At 31.7% G+C, this 27,137-nt stretch overlaps 1 protein-coding gene across 14 annotated transcripts in view; it reads right to left on the bottom strand.

The window, feature by feature from the left end:
• LOC127724474 (uncharacterized) overlaps positions 1–27,137 on the bottom strand; it is a 158,617-nt gene that overhangs the window by 99,073 nt on the left and 32,407 nt on the right. For 10 of the 14 annotated variants that reach the window (XR_007992521.1, XM_052231446.1, XM_052231448.1 and 7 more), the window contains 8 exons: positions 22,295–23,278; positions 17,794–21,087; positions 13,421–13,599; positions 12,785–12,889; positions 10,076–10,260; positions 4,948–5,050; positions 1,927–2,088; positions 804–833 (listed from right to left, as the gene is read on the bottom strand). Coding sequence is in view for 13 of the 14 variants with exons in the window: in XM_052231446.1 (XP_052087406.1) it covers positions 804–833; positions 1,927–2,088; positions 4,948–5,050; positions 10,076–10,260; positions 12,785–12,889; positions 13,421–13,599; positions 17,794–21,087; positions 22,295–23,278 (5,042 nt within the window). In the remaining variant the exon portion in view is untranslated. Of the gene's footprint in view, positions 1–803; positions 834–1,926; positions 2,089–4,947; positions 5,051–10,075; positions 10,261–12,784; positions 12,890–13,420; positions 13,600–17,793; positions 21,088–22,294; positions 23,279–25,835; positions 26,251–27,137 lie in introns of those variants that run through there. The other 4 variants (XM_052231451.1, XM_052231450.1, XM_052231452.1 and 1 more) reach the window with 3 other exon arrangements.

Below are 27,137 nucleotides of genomic sequence, written 5' to 3'. Positions count from 1 at the left end.
TATTCATCAAAGGTGCAGGAAAAAAGAATTTGTAGAATTTTTAGGGTTATATTGGTTATTTGTTAATATAATAAAAAAAGTTTTGAACTTTCATCATTGGAAGTTTGTATATATCTACATACTGTTCATCATAAAAATTTCTAGCTATATCATTTAACTGTACGCTTCATCTTTTGTTTCCTCTAAGCATCTTCACCGTCACCTTAAATGTTACAGGACATGCTTGCCCTTCCAGAGCACCAGTTATCAATCAATGTTTATGGATTTATGAATTAGCCAAGAGACCTAATTTTTGAGTATACATTACTAGAACCTAGCCAAGACACTCTTACCATATCTGACATTAAAAACTATCATACAATCGTAAATAGGTTGTGATGTCTAACATTTTTCTTTTGATGTTAAATTCTTAATGAATTTCTTATTACACCTGTACTTAATGAAAGGAGTGGTATATTTCAATTTTCTAAAGACATCTACACAATTCTAGAATAATCAAAGGTTAGAATTGCAAAAATCAAAAGGTGCACATCTTTATGAATTTTGGTATTATGTAATTATCAATTAAGAATCAATTAAAAGCTAACTTAAATCATGTTGCAATGTTCAACACAGGATTTCTAAACAGAAAATTATCCTTTTTACAATCCTAGCAAAGGTACTAATTAGTAGGTGCCGCCTTTGACGACCAGTGAAAATTTTCTGATGTACAGTATATATCTCTTAATACAATAACATGTTATGGAAGTTTAAAAAGAGAAAATCTACTATGACATGAACCAATACAACCCTTCTAAATTTACCCTTATATTCTGTCGTTCATGTGGAGGCACCTGTAAAACAATAAGTCAACTCGATGCTAAAAATGCTTCAACAAAACTTTCTTTGTAAGGGGATATTTCAAAATAATAACAAGTTAACATGCTACACTAGAGGTTTTGAGACAATCTCTCATAAATCAAACAGAAGTATATATATGCAATGAATTGTACTCAACAACAATTCTTTATTACTGGTACACAATATGTCAATATTTTTTTTAATATGTTGGATAGCATCTGTGTAATGTTATTTTAAATATGTTAAATATATTACAGAAACACTTAAAATTTAATTGATTAATTGATAATTGATGTTTTATGACCCCAGAGCATAAAAGGACTGAAATTTATAACAACAGCCTTGATGAAGGCTTTTGTTCTGCTGGGGTGTTGATACCACCAAATAATCAATAATTTAAGTTTAAAGTCTTTCTTGTTTTCTTGTTTGGTGTTTTTTCATTACTATGACTCCCCTACTCCATTTCGATTTTCCATTAAATTACATATTATTTTCATGCATATGAGAAGATAAAAAAATTTTGAACCAACACTTCAATCAATCATTTTAATATATATTTATATATTGATAGACTGGATGAACCCTAAAATTCACAATATGAATGAAAACTGACAGATACTTTTTATCATGGTTCTGATCAAATGAAAATTACCCAACAAATAATTGATTTTGTCATTGTTAAAAAATTTATGATAAACTTTATCAAATGAGCATGTTACAAAAAATATGAATAAATGACTTAGCAATGTTCAATAAACAGTGTATTCAAATATGCGTACAAACAAAAAGTTACATATATAACTACTGTTCATGATTTGAATACTAGTGACAGGTTGATTGATTAAATATCTATGCTCTGTCAGAGCATAATGGCTATGACGTGGTGAGATACAGTTTTACTATCAACAGTCCTCTGATCCTAAGTCTATTTATTCTCAAATACGTCCTCTTGAATCCCAATTTAATCCCAATTATTTACTTCTTCATTTTAGACAGACTCTTTCCTGACTTTGTGTCAAACTGTCACGTTTCTTTGGACCACCTTATTATTTTTTCGAATTCAGATTAGTTATCACAGAAACCTACCCTTTCTTGTAACTTGTACCATTTTGCTGCAGAATCTCCAAATCTGTAATAGTCAAAATTGATGGTGACTTCGCCAAGGAAATCATTCCTACCAAATCTATCATTGTGCCACACAGTCACCCATAATGTTCTGTTCTCTAGTTCACTCTTAGATATCAAGTACTGTAATGACAATAAAGAAAAATATAATGCTACACAAAACACTGCATTAGTATATGTCTCAACTTCAGCCTCATCCATCTACACAATACAAAAGCTACTCTTATTACAGCAGTTGAAATAATCACTTTAACTTCCCTTGAAACTGTTAATGAATGTTTTTTCCACCTCAACACAGATGACAAATTCTAATTGTGAAGCATAGTTCCTTTACTTAAATTTTTTGCATTTTTCAGATTTACTAACATCATGAACATTGCTTACCATTCTGGAGCACCTGAGATCACCCCCCCCATTTTTTGGTGGGGCTGTGTTGCTCAGTCTTTAGTTTTCAATGTTGTGTTTTGTGTACTATTTTATTTTTTTTTTTTTAGTTGTTTTTCGTTATTAGCCATGGCATTGTCAGTTTTTTTTTTCGAATGTCCATTGGTATCTTTTGCTATATTTTGCTATTGTTGGCTTTAAATCTTTTATTACTTTGTCTGATTAATTATAGATTTAGGCATTTCTCTTCCCTCTTGACATGTGTGATGAGTTCTAGTTTAGTTAAGTAAGTTAATGTATAACCTAGGATGACTTGCTCTTACATTACATCATTAATATAGTAAGTTATATCATTATTTGAAAGAGATACTTTATGTTTTCTCAAATATGACAACATCTGCTGTCCATGTAGACCATTAATTAATTAAAATCTCTGAAAGCAGACATGTATGACAAAAGACAAGTCTGGCAGTAAAAGGAACACAGATACTTCATTAACAAACAAAAACAATTTCTGAAGAGTAAACAGAAATTATGACACAAGTCTGGCTATGCAATCATAGCATATTAGATTTTGTTTTTACTGGAGGATAAAATTTGCTTGGAGCTGTACACAGAATAAAATATGACATTTAATCAATAATTATGAATAGTAATTTCATAATTCTTCTATTAACTCTATCACCAACAAATATCTGTTACAGAAAGCATTTCTAATTGTCAATGGATCAATTAGTAGATGTAATAATGTTATCATTTAAATATGTTATAATGCTGTCATTTACTGCTTTTAAAATGCTATAATTTACTTATATTACAACTGCTATTTATTTATTTCTGTTACTATGCTATCAATTAAATCTGTTAATAGGTTAACATTTATTCCTGTTATTATGCTATCATTTATTCCTGTTATTATGCTATCATTAATTTCGGTTATTATGCTATCATTTATTTCTGTTACTATGCTATCATTAATTCCTGTTTTGATGCTATCATTAATTCCTGTCATTATGCTATCATTTATTTCTGCTTTTATGCTATCATTTATTTCTTGTTACTATGCTGTCTTTTAAGTCCGATATTATGCTACGTGTATCATTTATTCCTGTCATTATGCTATCATTTATTCCTGTCATTATGCTATCATTTACTCCTGTCATTATGCTATCATTTACTCCTGTCATTATGCTATCATTTACTCCTGTCATTATGCTATCATTTACTCCTGTCATTATGCTATAATTAATTTCTGTTATCATGCTATTATTTATTTCTGTCATTATGCTATACTTTACTTCTGTTATAATGCAAACCACTATTTAATGGAAAATATATAATTCCTTGGGAATGAAGTAAACGTGGGGTACACATTAAAGAGACAGCACTCAAACAAACAAATAACATTTGGAAGTTAACTGATTAACCCTAAATCTGATTTAAGATCAATGTAAAAAAAATTGATCTTATTTTATGTTCTCATTTGACAAAAAAACTTGTAAAAAATGGTAATTACACATCATAACAGCCAATTAATGTCTAAAAGATGGGATTCCTTATATCAAATAAAAACATAATTAAAACTTCTTGTGTATTTCAATATCGTAATAGTTCCAGTTAACATTCAGAACTATAACATATATTGGCTGTAAAATCGAACAATACTTGTATAAATTTAAATGCTTGATTGGAAGTAAAATGCATAAAATTGCCTTTTCAAAGCAATTAACTATGAAGATGTTACTGCAATAAAACTGTAACACTGACTTCATGTATGATTTGTAACATAAAATCAAATCGTAGTGATCTAGGTCAAACTTAATTTATGCTGATGACCGAATTCTCTTCACAATTGGTTAAGGTATAATGCTATTGTTAAACTAGGAATATACAAGCAAGTTATCTTCAATATAGAGCCTCCTCATGGGGTTTTTGATTATGTGATTACATGGCCGTTTTTATAGTGATTATTTGAATACCAGACCAAATATTTCATGATTATTTGATTATTTGATAATCTAGGACTGTGTTTTGATTATTTGATTATCTTGTTTAAAAAAATAATTAATGATTATGTGATTATATTGGCAAAAAAATTGTGATTATGTGATTACTTGGACACCCCCATGAGGGGCCTCAATATATTGGTGTAATCAAATTTGAGATTTTATTATCATTTTCTTTGAAACACTATTGATTAAAACATCTCTGTTTAAAGATATATCAAAGAAATACATCAGAATAACAAAGTTCTCTATGAATTATAGAATCTTTAATTTGGCCAGGAATGACTACTTGTATAAAATATATGTCCAATCAAGGGGAAAACATTTTACTAGTTTTTTTCTACTTTTTATGAAAAATATCCTGAAACCAGAATTGGCATTCAACTTTTTCTTTCCTTTCCCTGAAAGAGGTTGGAAAACTAGCATTCAACAAAGTACAAATTTCCTTTTGGATTGTATACAGAATTTGGCAAAACCACCAAATGAAGTATCCTCTAAAATACAATTTTTCTTCAATCCACAAAAAATTGATACCCACAATTTAAAGTAAATGAATCCACATTATATCATGTGTATAAAATGTCATACTTACTCTCAACTTTTCATCAAATACAGGATTAAGTGTGTGCTTCTTGATCTTTGTTTTACGTTTTCCACTTCTTGTCTTGTCTGGCAACAAATATGTCTTTATATACCTAAAATTATGCATAATTCAAATGGTAAAGATCTCATTCAGCAGAAATAGATACCAGAGTCCTAAAAATCAGGACTAGATCATGATAATGAAAATTTAATGCACAAAAAATACAGATAATAAAAAATAAATGAACCTTTCTTTAGTGTATAACTCAGTGATTGGTTTCAGATGTGTAATATAAAATTCAGGAAATCACATATATACTAATTAAGTCTTTTAAGTCTACAGCAGATTAAAGTTGTAAAAATGTCATTTGGCATTATCCAGGTGCTTATCCAGGAGTATGAAAAAGGGGGACCAAAAACTAGACAATGTCAGGAAGTGGAACATGTAAAAACACTATGCGTTAACAATATACAAAGCTCCATATGTTTTACATGCTTAACTACAACTTTTAATAACTAGAGGCTCTCAAGAGCCTGTGTCGCTCACCTGTATTTACTGATGCTTTTGAAATCATGTAAAATAAGGTTAAAATCATAATTAATAGTATTAGATATTAGATATTATAATGATATCTAAGATAATAACAAAAAAGTGCAAAATTTTTGTAAAATTATTAACTCAGGGGCAGCAACCAAACAACGGGTTGTCGGATTCGTCTGAAAATTTCAGGGTAGATAAATCTAAATCTGATAAACATTTTTGCCACCTGTCAGATTTGCTCTAAATGCTTTAGTTTCAAAGATATAAACCAAAAACTGCATTTTACCCCTATGTTCTATTTTTAACCAAGTCGGCCATGATGGTTGGAAGGCGGGGTCATCGGACAAATTTTTTAAACTAGATACCCTAATAATGATTATGGCCAAGTATGGTTAAATTTGTCTCAGTAGTTTCAGAGAAGAGGATTTTTGTAAAAGATTACAAAAATTTACAAACAATTGTTAAAAATTGATTATTAAGGGCAATAACTCCTACAGGGGTCGACTGACAATTTTGGTCATGACAACTTATTTGTAGATCTTACTTTGCTAAACATTATTGCTGTTTACAGTTTATCTCTATCTATAATAAGATTCAAGATAATAACCAAAAGCTGCAAAATTTTCTTAAAATTACCAATTCAGGGGCAGCAACCCAACAACGGGTTGCCTGATTGGTCTGAAAATTTCAGGGCAGATAGATCTTGACCTAATGAACAATTTTATCCCATCAGATTTGCTCTAAATGCTTTGGTTTCAGAGATATGAGCCAAAAACTGCATTTTACCCTATGTACTATTTTTTAGCCATGTCGGCCATCTTGGTTTGCGTGCGGGGTCATTGGACACATTTTTTTAACTAGATACCCTAATGATGATTGTGGACAAGTTTGGTTAAATTTGTCTTAGTAGTTTCAGAGGAGAAGATTTTTGTAAAAAATTACAAAAAATTACGAAAAATGGTTAAAAATTGACTATAAAGGGCAATAACTCCTTAAGGGGTCAACTGACCATTTTGGTCAAGTTGACTTATTTGTAGATCTTACTTTGCTGAACATTATTGCTGTTTACAGTTTATCTCTATCTATAATAATGTTCAAGATAATAACCAAAAACGGCAAAATTTCCTTAAAATTACCAATTCAGGGGCAGCAACCCAACAACGGGTTGCCTGATTGGTCTGAAAATTTCAGGGCAGATAGATCTTGACCTAATGAACAATTTTATACTCATCAGATTTGCTCTAAATGCTTTGGTTTCAGAGATATGAGCCAAAAACTGCATTTTACCCTATGTACTATTTTTTAGCCATGTCGGCCATCTTGGTTTACGTGCGGGGTCATCGGACACATCTTTTTAACTAGATACCCTAATGATGATTGTGGACAAGTTTGGTTAAATTTGTCTTAGTAGTTTCAGAGGAGAAGATTTTTGTAAAAAATTACAAAAAATTACGAAAAATGGTTAAAAATTGACTATAAAGGGCAATAACTCCTTAAGGGGGTCAACTGACCATTTTGGTCAAGTTGACTTATTTGTAGATCTTACTTTGCTGAACATTATTGCTGTTTACAGTTTATCTCTATCTATAATAATGTTCAAGATAATAACCAAAAACTGCAAAATTTCCTTAAAATTACCAATTCAGGGGCAGCAACCCAACAACGGGTTGCCTGATTGGTCTGAAAATTTCAGGGCAGATAGATCTTGACCTAATGAACAATTTTATACTCATCAGATTTGCTCTTAATGCTTTGGTTTCAGAGATATGAGCCAAAAACTGCATTTTACCCTATGTACTATTTTTTAGCCATGTCGGCCATCTTGGTTCGCGGGCGGGGTCATCGGACACATTTTTTAAACTAGATACCCTAATGATGATTGTGGACAAGTTTGGTTAAATTTGTCTTAGTAGTTTCAGAGGAGAAGATTTTTGTAAAAAATACAAAAAATTACGAAAAATGGTTAAAAATTGACTATAAAGGGCAATAACTCCTTAAGGGGTCAACTGACCATTTTGGTCAAGTTAACTTATTTGTAGATCTTACTTTGCTGAACATTATTGCTGTTTACAGTTTATCTCTATCTATAATAATGTTCAAGATAATAACCAAAAACGGCAAAATTTCCTTAAAATTACCAATTCAGGGGCAGCAACCCAACAACGGGTTGTCCGATTCATCTGAAAATTTCAGGGCAGATAGATCTTGACCTGATAAACAATTTTACCCCATGTCAGATTTGCTCTAAATGCTTTGGTTTCAGAGATATAAGCCAAAATCTACATTTTACCCCTATGTTCTATTTTTAGCCATGGCGGCCATCTTGGTTGGTTGGCCGGGTCACCGGACACATTTTTTAAACTAGATACCCCAATGATGATTGTGGCCAAGTTTGGTCAAATTTGGCCCAGTAGTTTCAGAGGAGAAGATTTTTGTAAAAGTTTACGGACGACGGACGCAGGACGACGGACGACGGACGCCAAGTGATGAGAAAAGCTCACTTGACCTTTCAGGTCAGGTGAGCTAAAAACTGGTAAAAGATGTAGAAAATAAATTTTTATTATCTGTGCAGTGGGAGATTTGACCTCCATGTCAAGAGACTCATCTTTAACAAAAGATACACAATATTAAAACAAAACTGAAAAGGCTTTCAGCAATATATGAAGGTTTTCAATATTGAATATTTCATAAAAGAAAACAATTAAGTGATGGCTTTTGACCATAAAATATCCTTGTGATTAATTCAGTAAACATTTTGTTTGATTAAGTATAACAAAACAGCAACAAGAATAAAACTTTTGCTATAAAAATCCATTTTATAAATTGCACATCTTCATTAATTTAATCAATTCTGTTCAATGTCACTTAAAAACAAATCAAAAAAGTCAAACTATTTATTATATAAAAATCAATGATTATTTGAAACTATTTCTTTTTTTCAAATGTGAGGGAGTAAAGGGTTACCGAATAGCAATGTGTTTTTTTGTTTTTGGAAAAGATTTTAACTATGGCAATTCAAAAGTTTTAGTCAAAACTTTATGTTTGACACTGATTAAATTTATCTAGAAATAGGACAGTTATACTTAAGTGTGGACATTTTTTACATTGGTCTTATTTTTGCTTATTTCATGTCTGTGAGAAAACATTTAGTACAAATCAAGTATATTGCCGTGATGGGCCTATTTTTGGTTGATTGCTTGAATATAACCTTGCAAAAAATGTATACTTTAAAGTCATAAAAAATAACTATCATCTTTTGGTGTGAATAGTACTAAAGTTTTTACCCTGGGATAAATTTCTGAAAAGGGGGGTGCGCGTATTATGTATTGTTTCAGTTTTTTGGATTTTTTTCAGGTCTTAATTCCGACAAAAAAGCAGTTAGTCAGGAGAAAATATTTTCGTAGCATGAACTTGACTGTTGTTATGTTTTACATGTATCTTTGTATCTGATTTGTTATTCTATATGCAAATAAAAATCATTTAAATGCTTCAGTAGGTTTTTTGCATTTTCCTGTGTCTGTTCTCTGTGCCGACCAGAAGTTGCATTTTGTTATGTCCTAAGTAAAGATGTAGGATTCTGTCAACGGCCAAATTAGTGGAGGTGTTTCTCCAGTTTATTACTTACTTTGTATATGTGTTCTTACATGGAATACAGAAGGTAAATGTAAGAAATTGAATGAAACACGCTCGTTTGAAGATAGCAACTGCTATTGTTTTTTACTTCGTAGTATAAGGTGATCACATGTCATGTGACTTTTAATGTAAAGTTGAATAAAGTGATGATTTTATACACATTTTAACTCCGTGACATTTTAAAAATCTTCTGATAATTTCAATCAATGCCCTCTTGTTAGGTGTACAAATTTGATTAAGGAACAAAATCAATCTGCGAATCGATTTGTTTTTACAATGATTAGACTTCCTATTTGATATTCAATAAGAGTGTGATAATCCGGATTAAACAATTCAATGAGTACCAACAAACAATAAATAAAATTAGCAGAGATTAATATTTATTTCAGCACCAATTTATCAACATAAATATTACAATTATTTTATTATTCAGAATATTCGTAATGGTTCTGTATTCCATACAAGACTCATCGACTGCGATTTGCATTGAAACAACTCCCTGATTTAACACTTCTTGTTGCTTTCCATCAAACACAAACTTGGAAACACTAAAAAACAAACATCACCTGCAAACTTAATTATCCTGCAACAATATTTTCATTGACCTGTAATCAAACAAGACTGGAGCTCAATTTGTCTCAAAAAAAGAAAAAAAATCACTTTTCAATGGACGCATTTCACCAAGTTTCAAGTTGGGATTTTTCCAGAAAGTCCCTGCAAGTTAAGCATAAGATGTAACTTTTTTTCTCAAGTTTCGAGGGCCAAAAAGGGTACTATGCATGACCGCGATTTACACACAACAAAAGACTGTATCCCAAAACTATCCACTTTTGTAATAAGCTGCAAAATAAGAGCACATAGGGAGATTGATTGAGAAATGTTGTAGATAAAGGAAAAAATAACAATTTTTCTAATTATGCTCCAAAGGGCCATTATAAACCTACTAGCTTCATCAAGTACTTACGGATCAGATCTATTTCTCCTGGTGTCGGCAGGTGCCAATCCTTTACACTGTGTCATTTGTATCTCTAGTGTCCCTGTCCGGTAGTTATAATCCAGACCAAACTGTATGTCTCCCGTTATTGGTATTTTACCGTAATCTACATCACCAGCATTGCTGTAAAAACTGACAATACTCTCTCTGCTCTCCTGAAATTCAAGAATATGTGTGATGTTAGTGTGACAGACGTAATTTTGTTGATAACATTGATTGATTGGTTGGTGTTTAGTGCCACTTTCAGCACTGTTAGCTATTTGGTGGAGGTAAGTTTTTATTGGTGGAGATCTGCTTTGGTACAAGAGCAAAAAAAAGTTATTTGATTATAACCAAATTACTGCATATAGATTGGAGTGGATATTCCTTTTTAATTACTTGTAAAAGTTAACCTGAAAACTTTAATTAATTACATTAAACAATATTTAAACTTCAAATCAAGTAGAGCATCACTAAAAATCAATTGTTGACAAAGAGATATCTCTGACTTTAATGTAATTTAATATAATAAAATTTCAACTACAACAATATATCAAAGTATTTTAAAAACTAAATATGAGTTTTGCAAAACAAACGTATATCGGATTATTGAAATCTGAATTCACTGGAGCATGACTAGAGGGCCGGGGTAAGGACTAAAATACTGCATGTTATCAAGACAAATGGATGCATATTCAACTGCATACCAAATCTCATTATCTATCAAGAATACCATTGGTGGCCTTCGGCTGTTGTCTGCTCTATAGTCGGGTTGTTGTCTCTTTGACACATTCCCCATTTCCATTCTCAATTTTATTTTATTATTCTGAAATGGACCTCAATCATAAAACTTAACGATAGCTGTTGATGCCAACATAGTCAAAATGGGAAATGTAACAAATACGACTCCCATTTGTAACTGGCCTAAATGGTTTGTCATTTTGTTGCCAGGTTTTCATTTCAATAAGCCAATAACAATTTTAAGGCTACTTTTAACTGAACTTTCATAAAACTGAATCCATTTTAATGTTTTGGTTGAGAAACATTCTTATGACATATATCTTGCTTCGAATTATGCTATAAGTTGTCTTGGGAGTGGACATAAATTCCATTATTTAATTGTAATAATGGATCCCTTTAATGAAACAAGAATGACAAAGTAAGAAATATAGGCTAAAAACAGATCATGCTTTGTCTACATATAGTAACACAGACCATCCATGGGGAGAAATCGTTCTGTTCACTAATACCAATCAATAAACTGCCTGATGGAAACATTTTCAGTTATTATTAATTCATGTACATGGGAATATTTGACATCTTAAAACTGAGATGTGTTGAACGATTTTCACATTTAACATTGTTTACATGTATTTAAGATTAAACAAGTGGAAGTAAAATAATTTTCAACTAAAGAAGAATAAAAAGATATATGGGATTTACATCAATGAGATGACAACCCTAATAAACATTGAAACTAGAAAAGACATCATGGGGGCAACTTACTGTCTTTTAACACCAAAAAATGCTTTAATTAACTGAAATATCATCTAACGTCTTTCTGTTTTGATTGTCTACTTTCTCTGGAACCTTTAGCAGTAAATTTTCAATATGGAAAAGGATAGTCAATAATTCAAAGGACAAGAATTTTCTAAGAAACTGGCAAAGTAGTCTTACTAAATTTTAATAATCATAAAGCAAAAATGAGCAAAAAAGTATTGAGCTAGACATATTGCACAGACACCTGTCTATCATTGAAGGCTGTATGTTGACCACTAATTTTCTCTTGGTTAAGATGGTACCAAACACCTTGACTAAAATTAATTTGGCTCGTTTAATTTTCATAAAATTTTGACAAAATATTTACTTTGACCCTTTGACAAAAATATAAAAATTTCAAAAAACTAGAACCACACACTTTATCGGAAAAATTTCATTGGATATATAGCAGTTTGACAAACACTAATTTTGATCATTCAGAAACTTAATGTTTCCTTAAAAATAGAAAGTGATTAAAACGTTCATCTGATTTTTACAGAGTTATCTCCCTGCAGTGTTATGTACCACCGTAATTGTATTATTGGGTTGTTTGTCTCATTGTTGCTTACCCCACATATCCTTTGATTCATATTTATAATCAGCATCTAAATAAGTATTACAATCAATATGTTAGAAACAACATGTCAGATGTGATTGAACACTCTTACTTGTAAACATTTTAACAATCATTTGTGAATTTTTGCCAATTCAGCCCAAAAAACTACACAGTAAGAAAATCGTGAAAGGGGAGAAAAGAGAGACGAAAGATACCAAACAGACAAACAACAGTACACTCAACACAACATAGAAAACTAATGACTGAGCAACACGAACCCCACCAACAACTGGAGGTGATCTCCAAAGTGTTCCAAAAGGGAAAGCAGATCCTGCTCCACATGTGGCACCTGTTGTGTTGCTCATGTGAGGAAGGATTGAGATTTATATCCAAAGGTGAGATCTGACCACCCCCTCAAGACTGATATTGAAGTAGAGTCTATTAGAGTTCTGAAATGAAAAAAGTAAACATTGGAGACCCTCAATTAATGTTTGATCACACTCACAGTTTAAAGTGTATAGAAATGCAGTCTCCCTAAAGATCTCAGGTAAAGTGAAAATGTAATCATTGTATTCCTCCTGTCATGAATTATTGTAATTACTTACTGTCATGGCTGACAACAGGTTGCCACGACTACCACCCATTGAACCTTGCAGAGATCGATGTGACCTTACGATTTCATCAATGTCAGGATCGTCCTCACTCTCCTTCTGCAAATAAAAATGATAACATGTGATACAATATATACTTTTCTCAGGATGACTATTAAAAGATAATTTTTGCTCATTCATTAAAGTGAACCACTCTGAAATGCAAAGATAACTATTAATAGAAATCAAAAGTTTTACAAGCAATAAAAAGAAGGCTAGTAAAATGAAAACTCTCATTTCAAGCCAAAATCTGACTATAATTACAACCAATTATCTACAGAAAATAGCTTTAGTTTTGCAATAAAGAATAACTATGGACAGAGAAAAATTATAATCCCAACAAAATGTCTACAAATAGCTTAAGACCCACAGACAAATTTTACGTAAAATCTTTTGTGGTCTACATTAGGCTGCACTAGCACCGACCTTTTAAAAACAAAAAACAGGTCTATATATATGCTGGTCTTACTTTTGGATTCTGTAACACTTATAATATAAATGACACTTTACCAAAAACATTTAAAAAAAATGAAAAAAAAAAGCTTCTATCATATGTATTTACAAAGTAAAACATAGCAAGAAATATCTTACATCTGTTAGGGTAGACAACTTAGATGATGCCATTGATGCCTGACTCTGTAAACTATCTGTTCTACGATGCTCAGGTGTATTTTCCTGCGTTGATGCTCCACTGACATGACCACTATCTTCTAGGCTTGCTGACCCTTCTGAACTGGCTCTTGGTGATAATTTTGTAATGGAATCCGCTTCTGAAAATAACATTTTTGTTTTAAAGTCTTTGCATTATCAATTTATCAACTAATTATGCCTGCCTGAAAGTGAACAAGGGAACAGTCTGCACAATACTGCAGATTACCACTTCTATCCTGTAATATATCAATTTATTTCTTCATGCATGAAAATGAAATTAAATTTTAATAATCACAACTCAAAGTTGTGTGGTTTCAAAAACAAAAAAATTGATTTTTATACATATCATCTTTTTCTTTGTTCAAAAATTGAACATGTTTAAATAAAAAACTTAAATACATGAGAAAAATTGTTTAAATGTTTTGCTTTCAGTCACACATCTAATGATTCTGGGTTTCAAAGGATTCAAATAAATATTTAAACAAAGCTGAAGTTTTAATCAATTTCTTTACTGTTTTTAAATCTTATAATTATTCTTTTCATCCCCCAAAACATATATAAAAATATTTGAAGACCTTTTAATCAATCTCTTTGGTAAAATTAAGGCACTAAAATGTATACCCCTATGCTAATAACTTTTTCTTATATTTTCCTAAAAGGCTTTTGAATTTTCTAGCATTTTCTTAGAACCACCAATGCCTGTTTGCAGGTGTCCCTTTGCAATGAAACGAAAGGCTCAACAAAGTAAAGGACATGCAAATTTTTGTATTAAGATCAAAATTTTATATCCCCTTTGGCTATCTCCTATGCTAACAATAAAGTTTTTCCTATGCTAACAATAAGGTTTTTTCCTATGCTAACAATAATCATGATAATGTTTTTTCCTATGCTAACAATAATCATGATAATGTTTTTTCCTATGCTAACAATAATCATGATAATGTTTTTTCCTATGCTAACAATAATCATGATAATGTTTTTTCCTATGCTAACAATAATGTTTTTTCTTTGCTAACAATACTATTTTTTCTTAAGCTAACAATACTGTTTTTTTTCCATCAATGTTTATATTTATAACTATTTTTTTAAGACTAATATATCTTAATTACATTTCGGGTTAAGTATATTTTGAAACTTTTCTGAAAGATTAATTTTTCATACAATTTAGCAAATTTAGTTTCTTTCTGAACATTTATATATGAAAATTCAGGCATTCTTTTCCAACCAAAACATTTGTTTTCTTCTAAAAATGCTTGTCTCTTAAAGTACAGGAATTCTGACAATCTTATTTTTGCATACTTGTTTAAATATACTGAAAACAATATTTGATATTTTTTTAATTTCAGAAGGGAACATCTTCAATATAATTTTTTCAGTTATCACATTGGAGGCAAATTTTTGGAGTGTGATTAGAAACAAGACCATGTTGATAGCAAAATAAAATTTAAAGATAATCTCAAGTATTATTAATACCTCAAATGTCTTAGGTTAAGATGGAAAGTATTTTTTAATTTATTCAGAAATTAAAGTAAAAGTTTACTATAAATATAAAATGTAGACTGCTCAATTTGTTGATCTACTGTCTCAAAAATATTCCCCATATTTTGCTACATATTTATTTATACAATGGAAATGGTACCCTGCTTAAAACAAATACCATTCTATATATATATATATATACATGTACTAAATTGAACCCTGTGTAAACCAGAAATCTGTCTAAACTGAAACCTGCCCAAACTACACCTAATGTTATTTAAAAACTGGTTTTAACTAGGCCCATTTGTTAACCAGAAACCCGTCTTCACAAAACCATTGTTAATCAGAAACCTGTCTTAACTAAACCGTGTGACTTAATCAGAAATCTGCCTTAACTAAACCGTGTGTTAATCAGAAATCTGTCTTAACTAAACCGTTTGTTAATCACAATTGTCTTAACTAAACCCTGTGTTTGTCAGAAATCTGACTTAACTAAACTGTGTGCTAACCAGAAACATGTCTTAACAAAACCCTGTGTTAACCAAAAACCTGTCTTTAACAAAACTGTGTGTTAACCAGAAACCCGTCTTGACAAAACCCTCTCTTAACTAAACCCTGAGTTAACCAGAAACCCGTCTTAACAAAACCCTGTGTTAACAAGAAACCTGTCTTAACTAAACTGTGTGTTAATCAGAAACCTGTCTTAACTAAACCCTGTGTTAACCAGAAACCTGTCTTATCTAAACTCTGTTTAACAAGAAACCTGTCTTAACTAAACCTTGTCTCAACTAAACCCTGTCATAATCAGAAACTTGTAGAGACTAAACTCTGTGTTAATCAAAACACCTGTCTAAACTGACCTCTTTCCTTAATTCAGGACATGCAATACATATCCTTCAATGATTAACCTGCCTAAACTGACTACTTGTCTTATTCACACAATAACTGTCCTGTATGGCTTGGTTTAAAGAGGTATGATTGTTACAAGCTTTTTAAATGTTGAATCGTAAATTTTAAAATGGTGCTTTCTTGTGTTTTAAAAGACAATGAATTGTTCATACAAATTATGCTTTTTCTGCTTAAGCAGGAATCATTTAATGAAACAGATCAATACTGTTTATCTTCTAAACACTATAATGTGGTTGCCTTTTATATCAATAAACAATATCTACTCCTCACCAGACAGTGTTGTAAAAAGGTTGATTAATTATATGAATACATGCAGGATGCAAAAGAAAAAGTACCATACAGGTGAAAAAGCCATTTCTAATGATATTTAGTGCAAAATCATATTAAGACAGAACTGAATAAAGAACAAACATTCTGTGAGTATTGCATGGCAATACATAGTCCCCTACCGGTTACAAATTCATTGTAATCAGGTAATGGAACGAAATTCTAACTTGATCTATAACATGTCATGGTGTAAACTACATAAAAATATTAAGTCAAAATCTTCAAGCATGACTAAAAAAACTGTTGAAAACTAATTATTTAAGTGAATTTTCTATGTCCAAAGACCATAACTCTGCACAAAATTATCAGACTGGAACAAAATTCCAACTTGATCTGTAACTTGTCATGATAAAACTATATACTAATTATCAAATCAATATCTTCAAGAATGACAAACAAACCTACCACTAAATTCTTCAAACAATTTTCCAAAGAAAAGGAAAAAAATCCAAAATGTCATTTTGTCTTTTAAAAGTCTTTTAAAAAATGAGTTATTTCCCTTTGAACAGAAATCTACTAATTAATAAGTATTTCATCAAAATTTAATTCTAGGGAAAGGGCTTTAACTGAACAAAGAGAAAAGCTAAAATCGTAAAAATTGAACTTGACCTGTAACTTGTCATGATAAATCAATAAACCAAATATCAAATCAATATCTTCAAGCACCAAGAAAAAAAGTCTGGAAAACTGATTTGCCGGACTGACAGATGGACAGACAGACGGACAGACGGATGGAGTGCAAACCTAAAGTCCCCTTTGACTTCGTCGGTAGGGGATTAAAAACAGAATAATCTGAAAATTTGAAGAAAACTAAACAAACAACAGGGGAGGTTTTGAAAATATATATTGAATGATTTGCTTCAGTTTTAACAAAATTTACCTTTTTAAAACTATATGCTCAAAATTTACTTCTTATGCATTGTATTTACAATGAAATAGTTGTTTTCAAGAAACTTAAAAGAATCTTATCAAGAAATTAAACAATCAAAAACAATCAAACAAAATACTTCAAATAATGTTTTCTCTTTAAAAATAACAACCATGACAACTACACAATGAAAAGGTTTTTTTTTTTCAGATTAAAATAAAGATCAAAATGCTTCGTTAAATACTTCAGATAAAAGTGTTCACTAAAAAACTACTATTTGGCTTTTACAGCCTTGTTTCTGACTAACACCCCATCTATTTTAGTCCTTTTTTTAAAGAAAACTTTGTTATGAGAGACACCGTCACACCGAACATGCTGAATTTACAATTGTTTTCGACCTTTTTAATAACTACTACACATACTAAAATATATAAAATTAAATAATAGTAATTAAAATAATAAAATGTGACTTGAACATAAAGGGGAGGTAAATCAAATTTGTATCTAAAAATCAACTCAAACTTCAAAACATGCTAAAAATAAGTAATTTATATTAGGCACAGCACTATGATAGAGTAGCTAATTTGACAAAGAGTCAGAAAAAATTAGAACTGCATTTCTGAATTTGTCATCAAAAGCAAAGCTATAAATACTATTTTTCCAGGATGAATACAATTCTAACTATTGGTTAGTTGCTAATGGAACAATTGTTAGTTTTGAGTCCCATCACCTCTAATACCTGTCTCTTTCCACTCCTGCATGTTTAATTTGGGCAGGGTCATCTGCTGGGAAGACAGGTCACATGCAGGGGTTTCAGATTTTAGGGCAGGGTTTATTTGCAAAGCCACTTTGTCAGAGGCAAGTTCAGAAGAGTCTGACTGTGGACTAGAGTTGTCTTCTCTTGATTCCGTTTTTGATGTCAACCACTGTTTCACAAGGACTTCCCGAGACAGACTTTGACCCACAAGGTCAGATTTCTTAGACTCTTTTAACTTTTGATATGTAATGTCCTTGACCTCTTTGTCTGATGTATTATCCTCTAATAAATCACAGAAGGTATTTTCAGAATCCCCACTCCTTTCAGCAGGTGTTATCGTAATGTCTGCTGATAAATCTGCTTTTGTTGGAGTGTAGCCCTCCGGATGAGGTGTATCATCTTTGGGTTTATTGTATTTCCTTTCAGGTGTAGATTCAGCCATGTAAGAAGGCTGCCTTATATCATCAGTTTCAAATGTCATTTTCTCAACTGGAGAAGAAGTAATTTCAATTTTCATTTCGTCAACGGTTTTTACAGGAGATCGACACTCGTTACTAACCAATACTACACTAGACTCATCATCAGATTCATCTACCTCTAGTGTAACTGAACTGGCCCTAGGTCTTTGTACAACAGATTTTGAGCTTGAATCTGATATGCTTGTTAATAAGTTAACTTCAAGGTCAACAGACTTATGGCCATCAACAGTAAAATCTTTTTCAGACAGTTTACTTACATCTGACTGAATATCTTTGTCAGTAGCTATACCATCATGCTTTTCTCTCATCTGCAGATGTTCAATGCCTTCATTCTTCAGATTTTCTATTGGCATACTGGAAAAATCACTTTTACCATAATATTCTGAAAATATCTCTGCTTTTAAGCTATCAGTTTTTCGATTTCCCATTTGCTCATCTTTAGAATGTTTAGAAATCAATTCTTTAATAACTGTCTGTGTGGATGTTTGGCTGTTATTTAAATCTTCTGGTAAATTTTCATCTGTTATTGAATGGATAGAATCTGTCTGCGAATTTTTTAATTTCTGAGTTTCCATATAACATTCTAATGCAACCTGTTCTTTTATTTCTTGATAAAATTTCTGTAAATCCTCGGTGCTAGTTCTTGCATTTTGACTTTCATCCTTACCCACTGAAATATTTTTTTCAAAATTTTCTTGTTTTGAAAAGGAATCTATAGGTACAGAATTTTCAAGTTCTGAGGATTTTTCAGAAATAACATCATGACCATGCACCTCAACATTTTGTGTAGGAAGAGAAACTTTTTCGTTTCTGATACTGAGTTCATACTCTGATGACTTCACTTGTTCAAGGACATCCGTAGTGTTTATTTCACCAATATTTGGTTTCAAATCTTCAGTGTGAATCTCTTTGGTAACCCTACTATCTTCCTGTTCTGAATTACCTAAGTGCACCTGATTTTGTTCTGTAGATGTATCAGATTCACTTGGTTCTGATTCTTCTTGAATAATACTAAGTTCATCAGAATCACAACTTCCTGTTGCCATCAATGCAGGTGACAACTTTTCCCGATTCTGTGAAAACTCAATTAGATTTAGTATCTGTTCATCCATAGGTATAACTTTTCTCCTCATCAACTCACCAATTTGTTCCATAGTTAAATCATCAAAATTTATTTCACCCATTTGTTCAAATTCTTCTGGCACCATAGAAGGAATTCCTACAGCACAATCTTTTGATTCACGAATTGTCTCCCCTGATGATAGATTTGTACCTAATTTTTTGTCAGTTGTTTCCCTTTTACTATCTAATTGATCATGTTCTGACCTTTGCTGTTTTCCATTTTTATCAAAATTCTTTGTCATTGATAATTCAATTTTCTCAAGTTTTGCAATCGGCAATGTTGATGCCTCCTCTCTGACAATCCGAACAGGGTTTATGACTTCCTCAGTAACAAGTTCTGGAGTTACTCCCCTTTCTAATTGTGTTTTCTCCACATTCTGAGACTGACTAAGTGTCACCTCCACTGATTGTTCAACACAACCACTTTGTTGGATATCAGTACTTTTATTTTGATCATTGAATTTTTTTTCTTCATTTGGTCTTTCAATATTTTGTTTTGTAACTTCATTTTTATTTTCTTCTTTGCTTTTCTTTTCAATTGTTCCATATTTATTTTTGTCATTCATTTCTGATTTCATATCACCAGAATATTCCTTTCTGTGCTTGCTATCTTCCTTCACTTCATGAATGTTTTTCATACTTTTAATGTTCTCCTTGTTTTTTAGATCTTCAGGATCTTTGTCCATTTTAATCCCAATACTCAAATCTTTTTCTTTCTTTTCTACTTTTCTTTTCTTCATTAATTTTTTGATCTTCTTTCCCTTTGCTCTATTAAATGAACCAGCATCACTCATATCTGTTGTAGACTCATCAACTGAAAGGTCTGCCATGGCTATGTTAAATATTTCATCAAATTCTGAATCCACTGAACGTTTAGAATTTGCATCTTTCTCTAATACAAGCTCTTCAAAAGATAGGTCTCTGCTTTCTGCCTCAAATGTTTTCATTTGTTTATTTATTTTACTGGCTTCTACACTTTTTTTACTCTTTTGATCTTTATTTTTCTTTTGAGAAACATCTAATTCAGATGTTGCTACTTTCTTCTTACTTTCTTGAGATGTAGCCTGCATCTTTGAAGTTTTTGATATCAGTTTTCTCTCTAACTGTGATTGTTTTGTTTCAATCTTTTTACCTCCAAACTCCCTTTGAATTTGTTCACTCGAGTCTTTTTCAGTTCTTATGTTAGATTTTTCTGACTTTTCATTCGATTTTAATTTCTTGGTAAATTGAGATTCTCTGGGTGACTGCAAGGAGTGGACATTTTGCACAATTTTTGCATCAATCTTTGGTTCTGTTTTAGACACACTTTTATCTGATATTTCGCAGTTTGCTGAAGTAACTACTTGCCTTTTTAGGTTTCTAGGAATGTTTTGTTTCGAGTCCACAACAGATTTTTGTGATGATTTCTGAGCTTCTTCATTGGTAATTGGACTGCCTGCACTTTTATCAGATAAATTAACCCCTTTACCGTGTGAATTTGAGCTGGGAGGGGGGACAAAGTCAAGATTTAAAAAAGCATCACTGTCATTATCGACGTCTTTTTCAATGTCAAATAAAGAAATTTCAGATATTTGAACAAACCCCTTTGCCTCAGGTAAATCTACAACATGAACCCTGCCCTTACCTGAAGAACCCCTTCGGTGAACCTCCTCGTCATCAATGGGACCTATGAAAGTAAAACATGCATACACATATAAACAATGCTGGATAAACAACATCACATGCTAAATGCTAAGTAGATACACATTCATATACATTTAGTTTGTGACAAAGTCAGAAAGAGTTCCTTTTTTAACAATATTTAGAGTTACTCCCCTTATCTAACATTTCCAGGGACATTAGGCATAAAAATCAAATCATTTAAAGGTAAAGTGACAAATACAAATTGATTTCCATTTTAGTTATTACTGTTTAAATCGATGATTAGACATTTGATATTTAATACATGCATTGTATCAACAAATTTTGAATCAAAGATTTGAATTATCTCCCCTGCAGCATTATTGTGTAATTAGATTTTTAATCAATTAAAGACAATCTTTAAAGACAGAATCCATTCCTAAATAAGAAAGGCGTTTCATGTTTATTCAAGCAGGTGTACATGTACTTGTAGCACCCTAAAAATAAGGTTAATGAAGCTGTGACCTACTTATGTTAACTGAAAGGCATTCCCCTGTTGATTTAAGACAAAATTTGAAAAAAAAAATGTCTTTATAACCCTTCTCCATCTCAGTCAAAATGTAAAGTAGTTTAGCTCTATCCTTTATCAGTCAAATAACTTTGTTACTCATAATGCAAAAGTTTGGGGTTTACATTCTATAAAAGCTCTGGTATTATATACATGTACCAAAAAGGCATAAATTGTCTACTGATTAAAATGTATCTGTTTTTTAGGAACTCAAGGCAAAGAAACAGGTCAAACAGTGAGGCTTATAGAGCTTTACTTTTCTATTTGCATCAGGTGCAAACCAGTTTTACATCCAAAACAACGAATGGTTATTCCCTTTATACTGCAAGGTTCAAAACATAAATATTTTGGTAAAAATCAAGAATTTGAACTTAAGGTAGACAATTACAAACATTTGCAGAAACATATGTCAAGTCATAAACAAAGCTTTATAATTGATCAGTGTTGTGTTATGCTAGCAGTTTGCCTTCAAAAAATAAAGATATGATTAGTTTAATACTTTTTATAAGAAACAGAAATAGATATATGTCTCTATGTTTCATAGAATAGACAAACTTGAAGTTAGCCCTTCCCACAGATGACAGATAAAAAAAGCTGAAGTGACTATCCATTTGAAACAATTTCACAATATGTTTAAGATCAGTGTTTGTACTGACTTGAAAATAACTTTAAAAAATATACATACTGTGCTCTGATGATCTTTGTGACTTTCCATTCTTCCTGGAAACTCGTCTAAATCTAATGTTAGATAACTCTTCTACAGTGTAATCTTCTTCACCGCTATCCTTAACTACCGATTCTGTTCCGCTGTGTTCAGCTGTTCCACTTATTCCACTGACACCACTTACACGAGAGTCTGCGTCAGAATCCTGTCGGTACAACTCTGATGAAAATCGTTTCTTTGGTAACGGTGAATCTGCATGGGATGATGGAATACTGTCAAATGAATAAGGTGACGGTGATCTATTTTGCTGGTAGGTTTGTCTTTTTTGTAAACTAGGTGTGTCTATGTTTTCAGGTGAGGTTGAACGATACGATGACATACTTCCTGTCCTAACAACTTGGTCATGTATATGATTTGATTTATGATCTTTGATTTTACCTGTGGTCTCTTGATCAAATTTTGAAGGTTTGATTTTTTTTGGTGTTGTTCCTGATGAATCAGAATGAATATCAACACGTATCTGTGTTTCTGTGCTTCCGGTATTTTTCATGAAAGGTGTTTCATCTGACATTGCTGTTTGATCAGAATCATCAGAATAGTTTCGTTGTAAGACACCTCTCGTAAGATTGCTTGCTGTAACAAAGTCATCTGCTGATCGTGTGTCTGTCATTCTATGTGTAACATTTGGTGATGAATCTCTTGAAGATCGATCATCATCAGACGAACTTGATTCATCAGAATCATCGTACCGTTTAGTGGTTAATTTTTTCACTGACACCTGATGTTTTGATTCAACTTGTTCTGTTTTTTCACTAGATTTACCCAATTTAAAAGAATCGAAAAGTTGGCTCAGCTTTCTTTTGTCAGAGTCATTGGGATATTCAATCCTTTCATTCTCTGCTTCTTTCTTACTTCGAAATGCTGTTCCATTCTGGACTGGATTTCCATTCTGAACTCCTCTTGATTTCTCTACCTGAGAAGTGTCATCATTTACTCTACCAGGCCCTTCAAAGAGAAATAATCTAAAGTTGAAAATTTTTAATCATATTTTATTCTTATAATGATATTTTTAACAATTCAACCATCAATTGTTCCTATAAAGGATTGTTGGAAGAGATTTTCTCAAAAGTAGCCAGATTTTTTTATGAGTATATTATTCCTCACAATACATTTTCATCTTTGAACCAATATGTGCATGTAAAGGCCATAATTAAGGGAGACAACAGGAACAATCTTTATATCAATATTGAACCAGAATATGTTTACCTGGATGTACTAATCAGTGCTAGGGACTGTCTTGAATGTGCGATGAAGGGGTGATCTTTAGTTTTGTGTTGAAAAAGAGCAACGAGAAACCAAGGGGACAAGCAAAAACCATAAGTCTAAGAAAAGCATACAAATAGACAAACAACATTTAATTTAACACTACATAGAAACCCAGATTCCACCATAACCAGGGGCGATCTAAGGTGTGAAAGTCTCATTGTCACTTAGAGATAAAGAACACAATGAAAGCTGTTCCTTTGCTTTGGGTTTTCAAGAGTGCAGTCAAAACCAGAAATTAATATACCATTTTCCCTCCCTTTTCCTAATTTCTGATACACATGACAAATACCAATATGATATGATATTGAATGATGATTTTTAAACATCAACAAAAGTAATATCAGGCTTGGCTGCCTCTTTCAATTACCTCAAAACGTGAGAACAGTAATAAATTCTATTAAAACAATTGATTTTCAACCATTGAAGAAAAGGTGATTCTATATGGGTCATAATAAAAACTCATTCATTTATTTTTGTGCTTTTTAAATAAATAAAGAATCAGGAAATGCATAAATCAACAAACAATGAAAGCAACGTCCATGTCATGGGATATTATTGACAAGAAATCCATTTCCCCCCAAAATCAAGGAAATGTGTAGTTACATGTTTATAAATAAATTACGATTCAAAAATATCTACATCAAATTGTATAAAAGTTCACTTTAAAAACAAATTAAGATCATTATATTAGTCTGCGGACAAAAATTAAAGCTACGTAGCAACTTATGCATAGAATGATCTACTGCCAAAGTTACTGCCTTATATCAATATGTTTATCTTATTTAAAGAAATACAAGCGTAAAAAATACTGTGATAAAAATGTCCTAATTATTAAACACTTCGTAATTATTCTTTTGTTACTCTCCCATCTACACTTACTAAATAAAAAATAAGCTGTATCAAGAACTAACCTTTCATCATGAAAATTTTGAAAATATAAATTTAATTTTATTATCAAGACACGAACAAAGTATTTTTCCATCATTTGATTTCTTAAGATGCTGTTAAAATTTGATAAGAATATTTTCATGGTGTAACTCGTACATTAACATTTCAGTTTTTTGTTTGAATATTGATTGATTAATTGTTGTTAGCTGAACATTCATTGACATAGATATCAGGCATTTTCAGGATGAGAACAATTTGACAATAAATGTAATAGATAAGTTCTGCTAAGTGGATGTTTGGAAGGACACTGGAAAGGATGATATGTTGGATAGGGGCAGAAAATTTCTCCTTGCAACAAACTACCTACAGTGCCCTCAACAAGTTGTTGTAAGAGTTCTTGAACATGGAGAATGTTTGGCACTCTACCTGCAATAGATTTAGAGTCTCCATTCTGACCAGACGTAGCTGTGCATTTATACACAGCACACTGTCAAAAAGACATCTATCAAGGTTTTTATGACTGGATTATGTGCAGGAAACCATATGTCTGTACATTCTCCCAAAAATTTTATACATCCTTGAACATACAAATTCCTCAGAATAATACTATAAAGACAATGTAAATGGAGTCCAAGGTGACTTGTTCCCACCCTCAACAATGTTCTACAATAAATCCTAACTTTAATGAATTTCCTTGGAAAGAGAATCAAGGGATAGATTCAGTGCCTGTTCCAATCAGACAAGGATATAATTCTATTTCTCCCAATTGCATCATACATCAACAAGACATATCATCAGCCACATTTTATGATCATAATATAACACAAGATTCTGCAGAAATTATTACCCTTATTCAACCTCCAATGATGAACAAATCTATTATAAAGGCAATTGAATAAAGAGGCTCCAGAAATACTATATTTGGCATTTTTGTCGCCATTTATTATTGAGAAAATACTCCTAAAATTTACTAACCTCAGAATGTAAGTTTAAAATAGAATTTTTTGTTTGAAAGAAAGCTGCAATTTGTTCATTGATAAGTCGTTTGTTGATGTGGTTCATAAGTGTTTCTCGTTTCTCGTTTTTTATATAGATTAGACCGTTGGTTTTCCCGTTTGAATGGTTTTACACTAGTAATTTTTGGGGCCCTTTATAGCTTACTGTTCGGTGTGAGCCAAGGCTCCGTGTTGAAGACCGTACTGTGACCTATAATGGTTTACTTTTATAAATTTTGACCTGGATGGAGAGTTGTCTCATTGGCACTCATACCACATCTTCTTATATCTATATTTACTATCGGCCATGTTGAAAATGTTCCTATCCCTGAAAAAGTTATGATTGGACTTACATGTACCAGTCCAGTAAGCAAGAATATGTGTCATACTCCAATCTAAAAAATCCATTGTTCTAAAAATGTCTGTATTGTATTCGGCAGTGTATCTGTCTTTAATCTTCATTTGTTTATTAATTTCCATTCCATAAAAATTGTACAATAAACCACTCTTATATCAATGTTTAAATCAACTCTTTTTCCAAGAGTAATCTTTACGGTAATAAGTTAAAAATTATAAAAATGCACACCAAAAAAATTGTCAAAATCACATGTAAAATTTGTAGAAATAGTAAACTTCCAACACAACCAATTATTTAATGTCTATTAAGACTGCGATATAAATATTGAATTCTTCAAATCTTACAACCCTAAAATAAATTTCTTTATTCCTTGTACCGGTATTATTTCAGAGTATACTTTATTGAATGAACACTCTGGTTATATGTCTATCAATTTAACTAATTAACAAGTTATATAAAAAGTGGGGTTGTTATACATCCTGTTGTCGGAGGCCATTTTTTTGTGGTTTCCTAAACAATTAAAAAGGAGTGTTGTTTTGTTTATACGAGTGGTAGCGTTAAGAGATAAACATCAACAGACTTTTTATCATCATCAAGGACGTCTGAAAATTGGACCACAGGATGTATTCTCCCTAAATGTCATCATCAACACCTATCTTACACACGTGACTATAAACATCCTTGCTACAAATGGGCTAGGACCTTCCAGAAACTTCACCAACAGAACAGTGAAATACTTGAATTGTTAAAAATGTTGATTGATTGTTGTTTGCTTAATGTCCAGTGGCAAATATTTCATGCATGTTAAGAACTAGTGGGAAATTTTGTACACACTGTTGACATTGTGGTACATGTATTTATTAAAGAATTGTATACCCTTTTAACATGACAGGAGTCACTAGTTAAGCAGGTGATGTTGACCACCCAGTGTGTGTGATTTCAACCAAGGTTGTTTTTGGCCATGGTGCTGATAGTTTTTATTTGACTTAAATGTTGATTGCCCTTCTTGTTTTAAGGAAAAAGAAAAAAATCTATAATATTATAACACTTTGGTCCTCTGGTCCTTAAGAAACCATCTAAATTCAAGGAGATGAGTGAGACACTGCTGATACTCTTAGTAAATTCACTGCTGTCATGTAATTGGAGGCTTCTTTGTCAACAGTGCCAGTCTTGTCCTATCTCAGACTATGTAATTCAAACACAAGGACTGAAAAACCTATAGCCAGTAGTATGTACATGTAAGAGGCAACTCCCAAAAAAGATGAAAATCTTAAATCCAACAATACTTTGCAAGACT

The sequence above is a fragment of the Mytilus californianus genome, unplaced genomic scaffold, assembly GCF_021869535.1.
Source record: "Mytilus californianus isolate M0D057914Y unplaced genomic scaffold, xbMytCali1.0.p SCAF_14, whole genome shotgun sequence".
In the NCBI taxonomy this organism is placed as follows: domain Eukaryota; kingdom Metazoa; phylum Mollusca; class Bivalvia; order Mytilida; family Mytilidae; genus Mytilus; species Mytilus californianus.
Note: the sequence above shows the minus strand (reverse complement) of the source record. Positions and strands in the feature narration are given on the sequence as shown.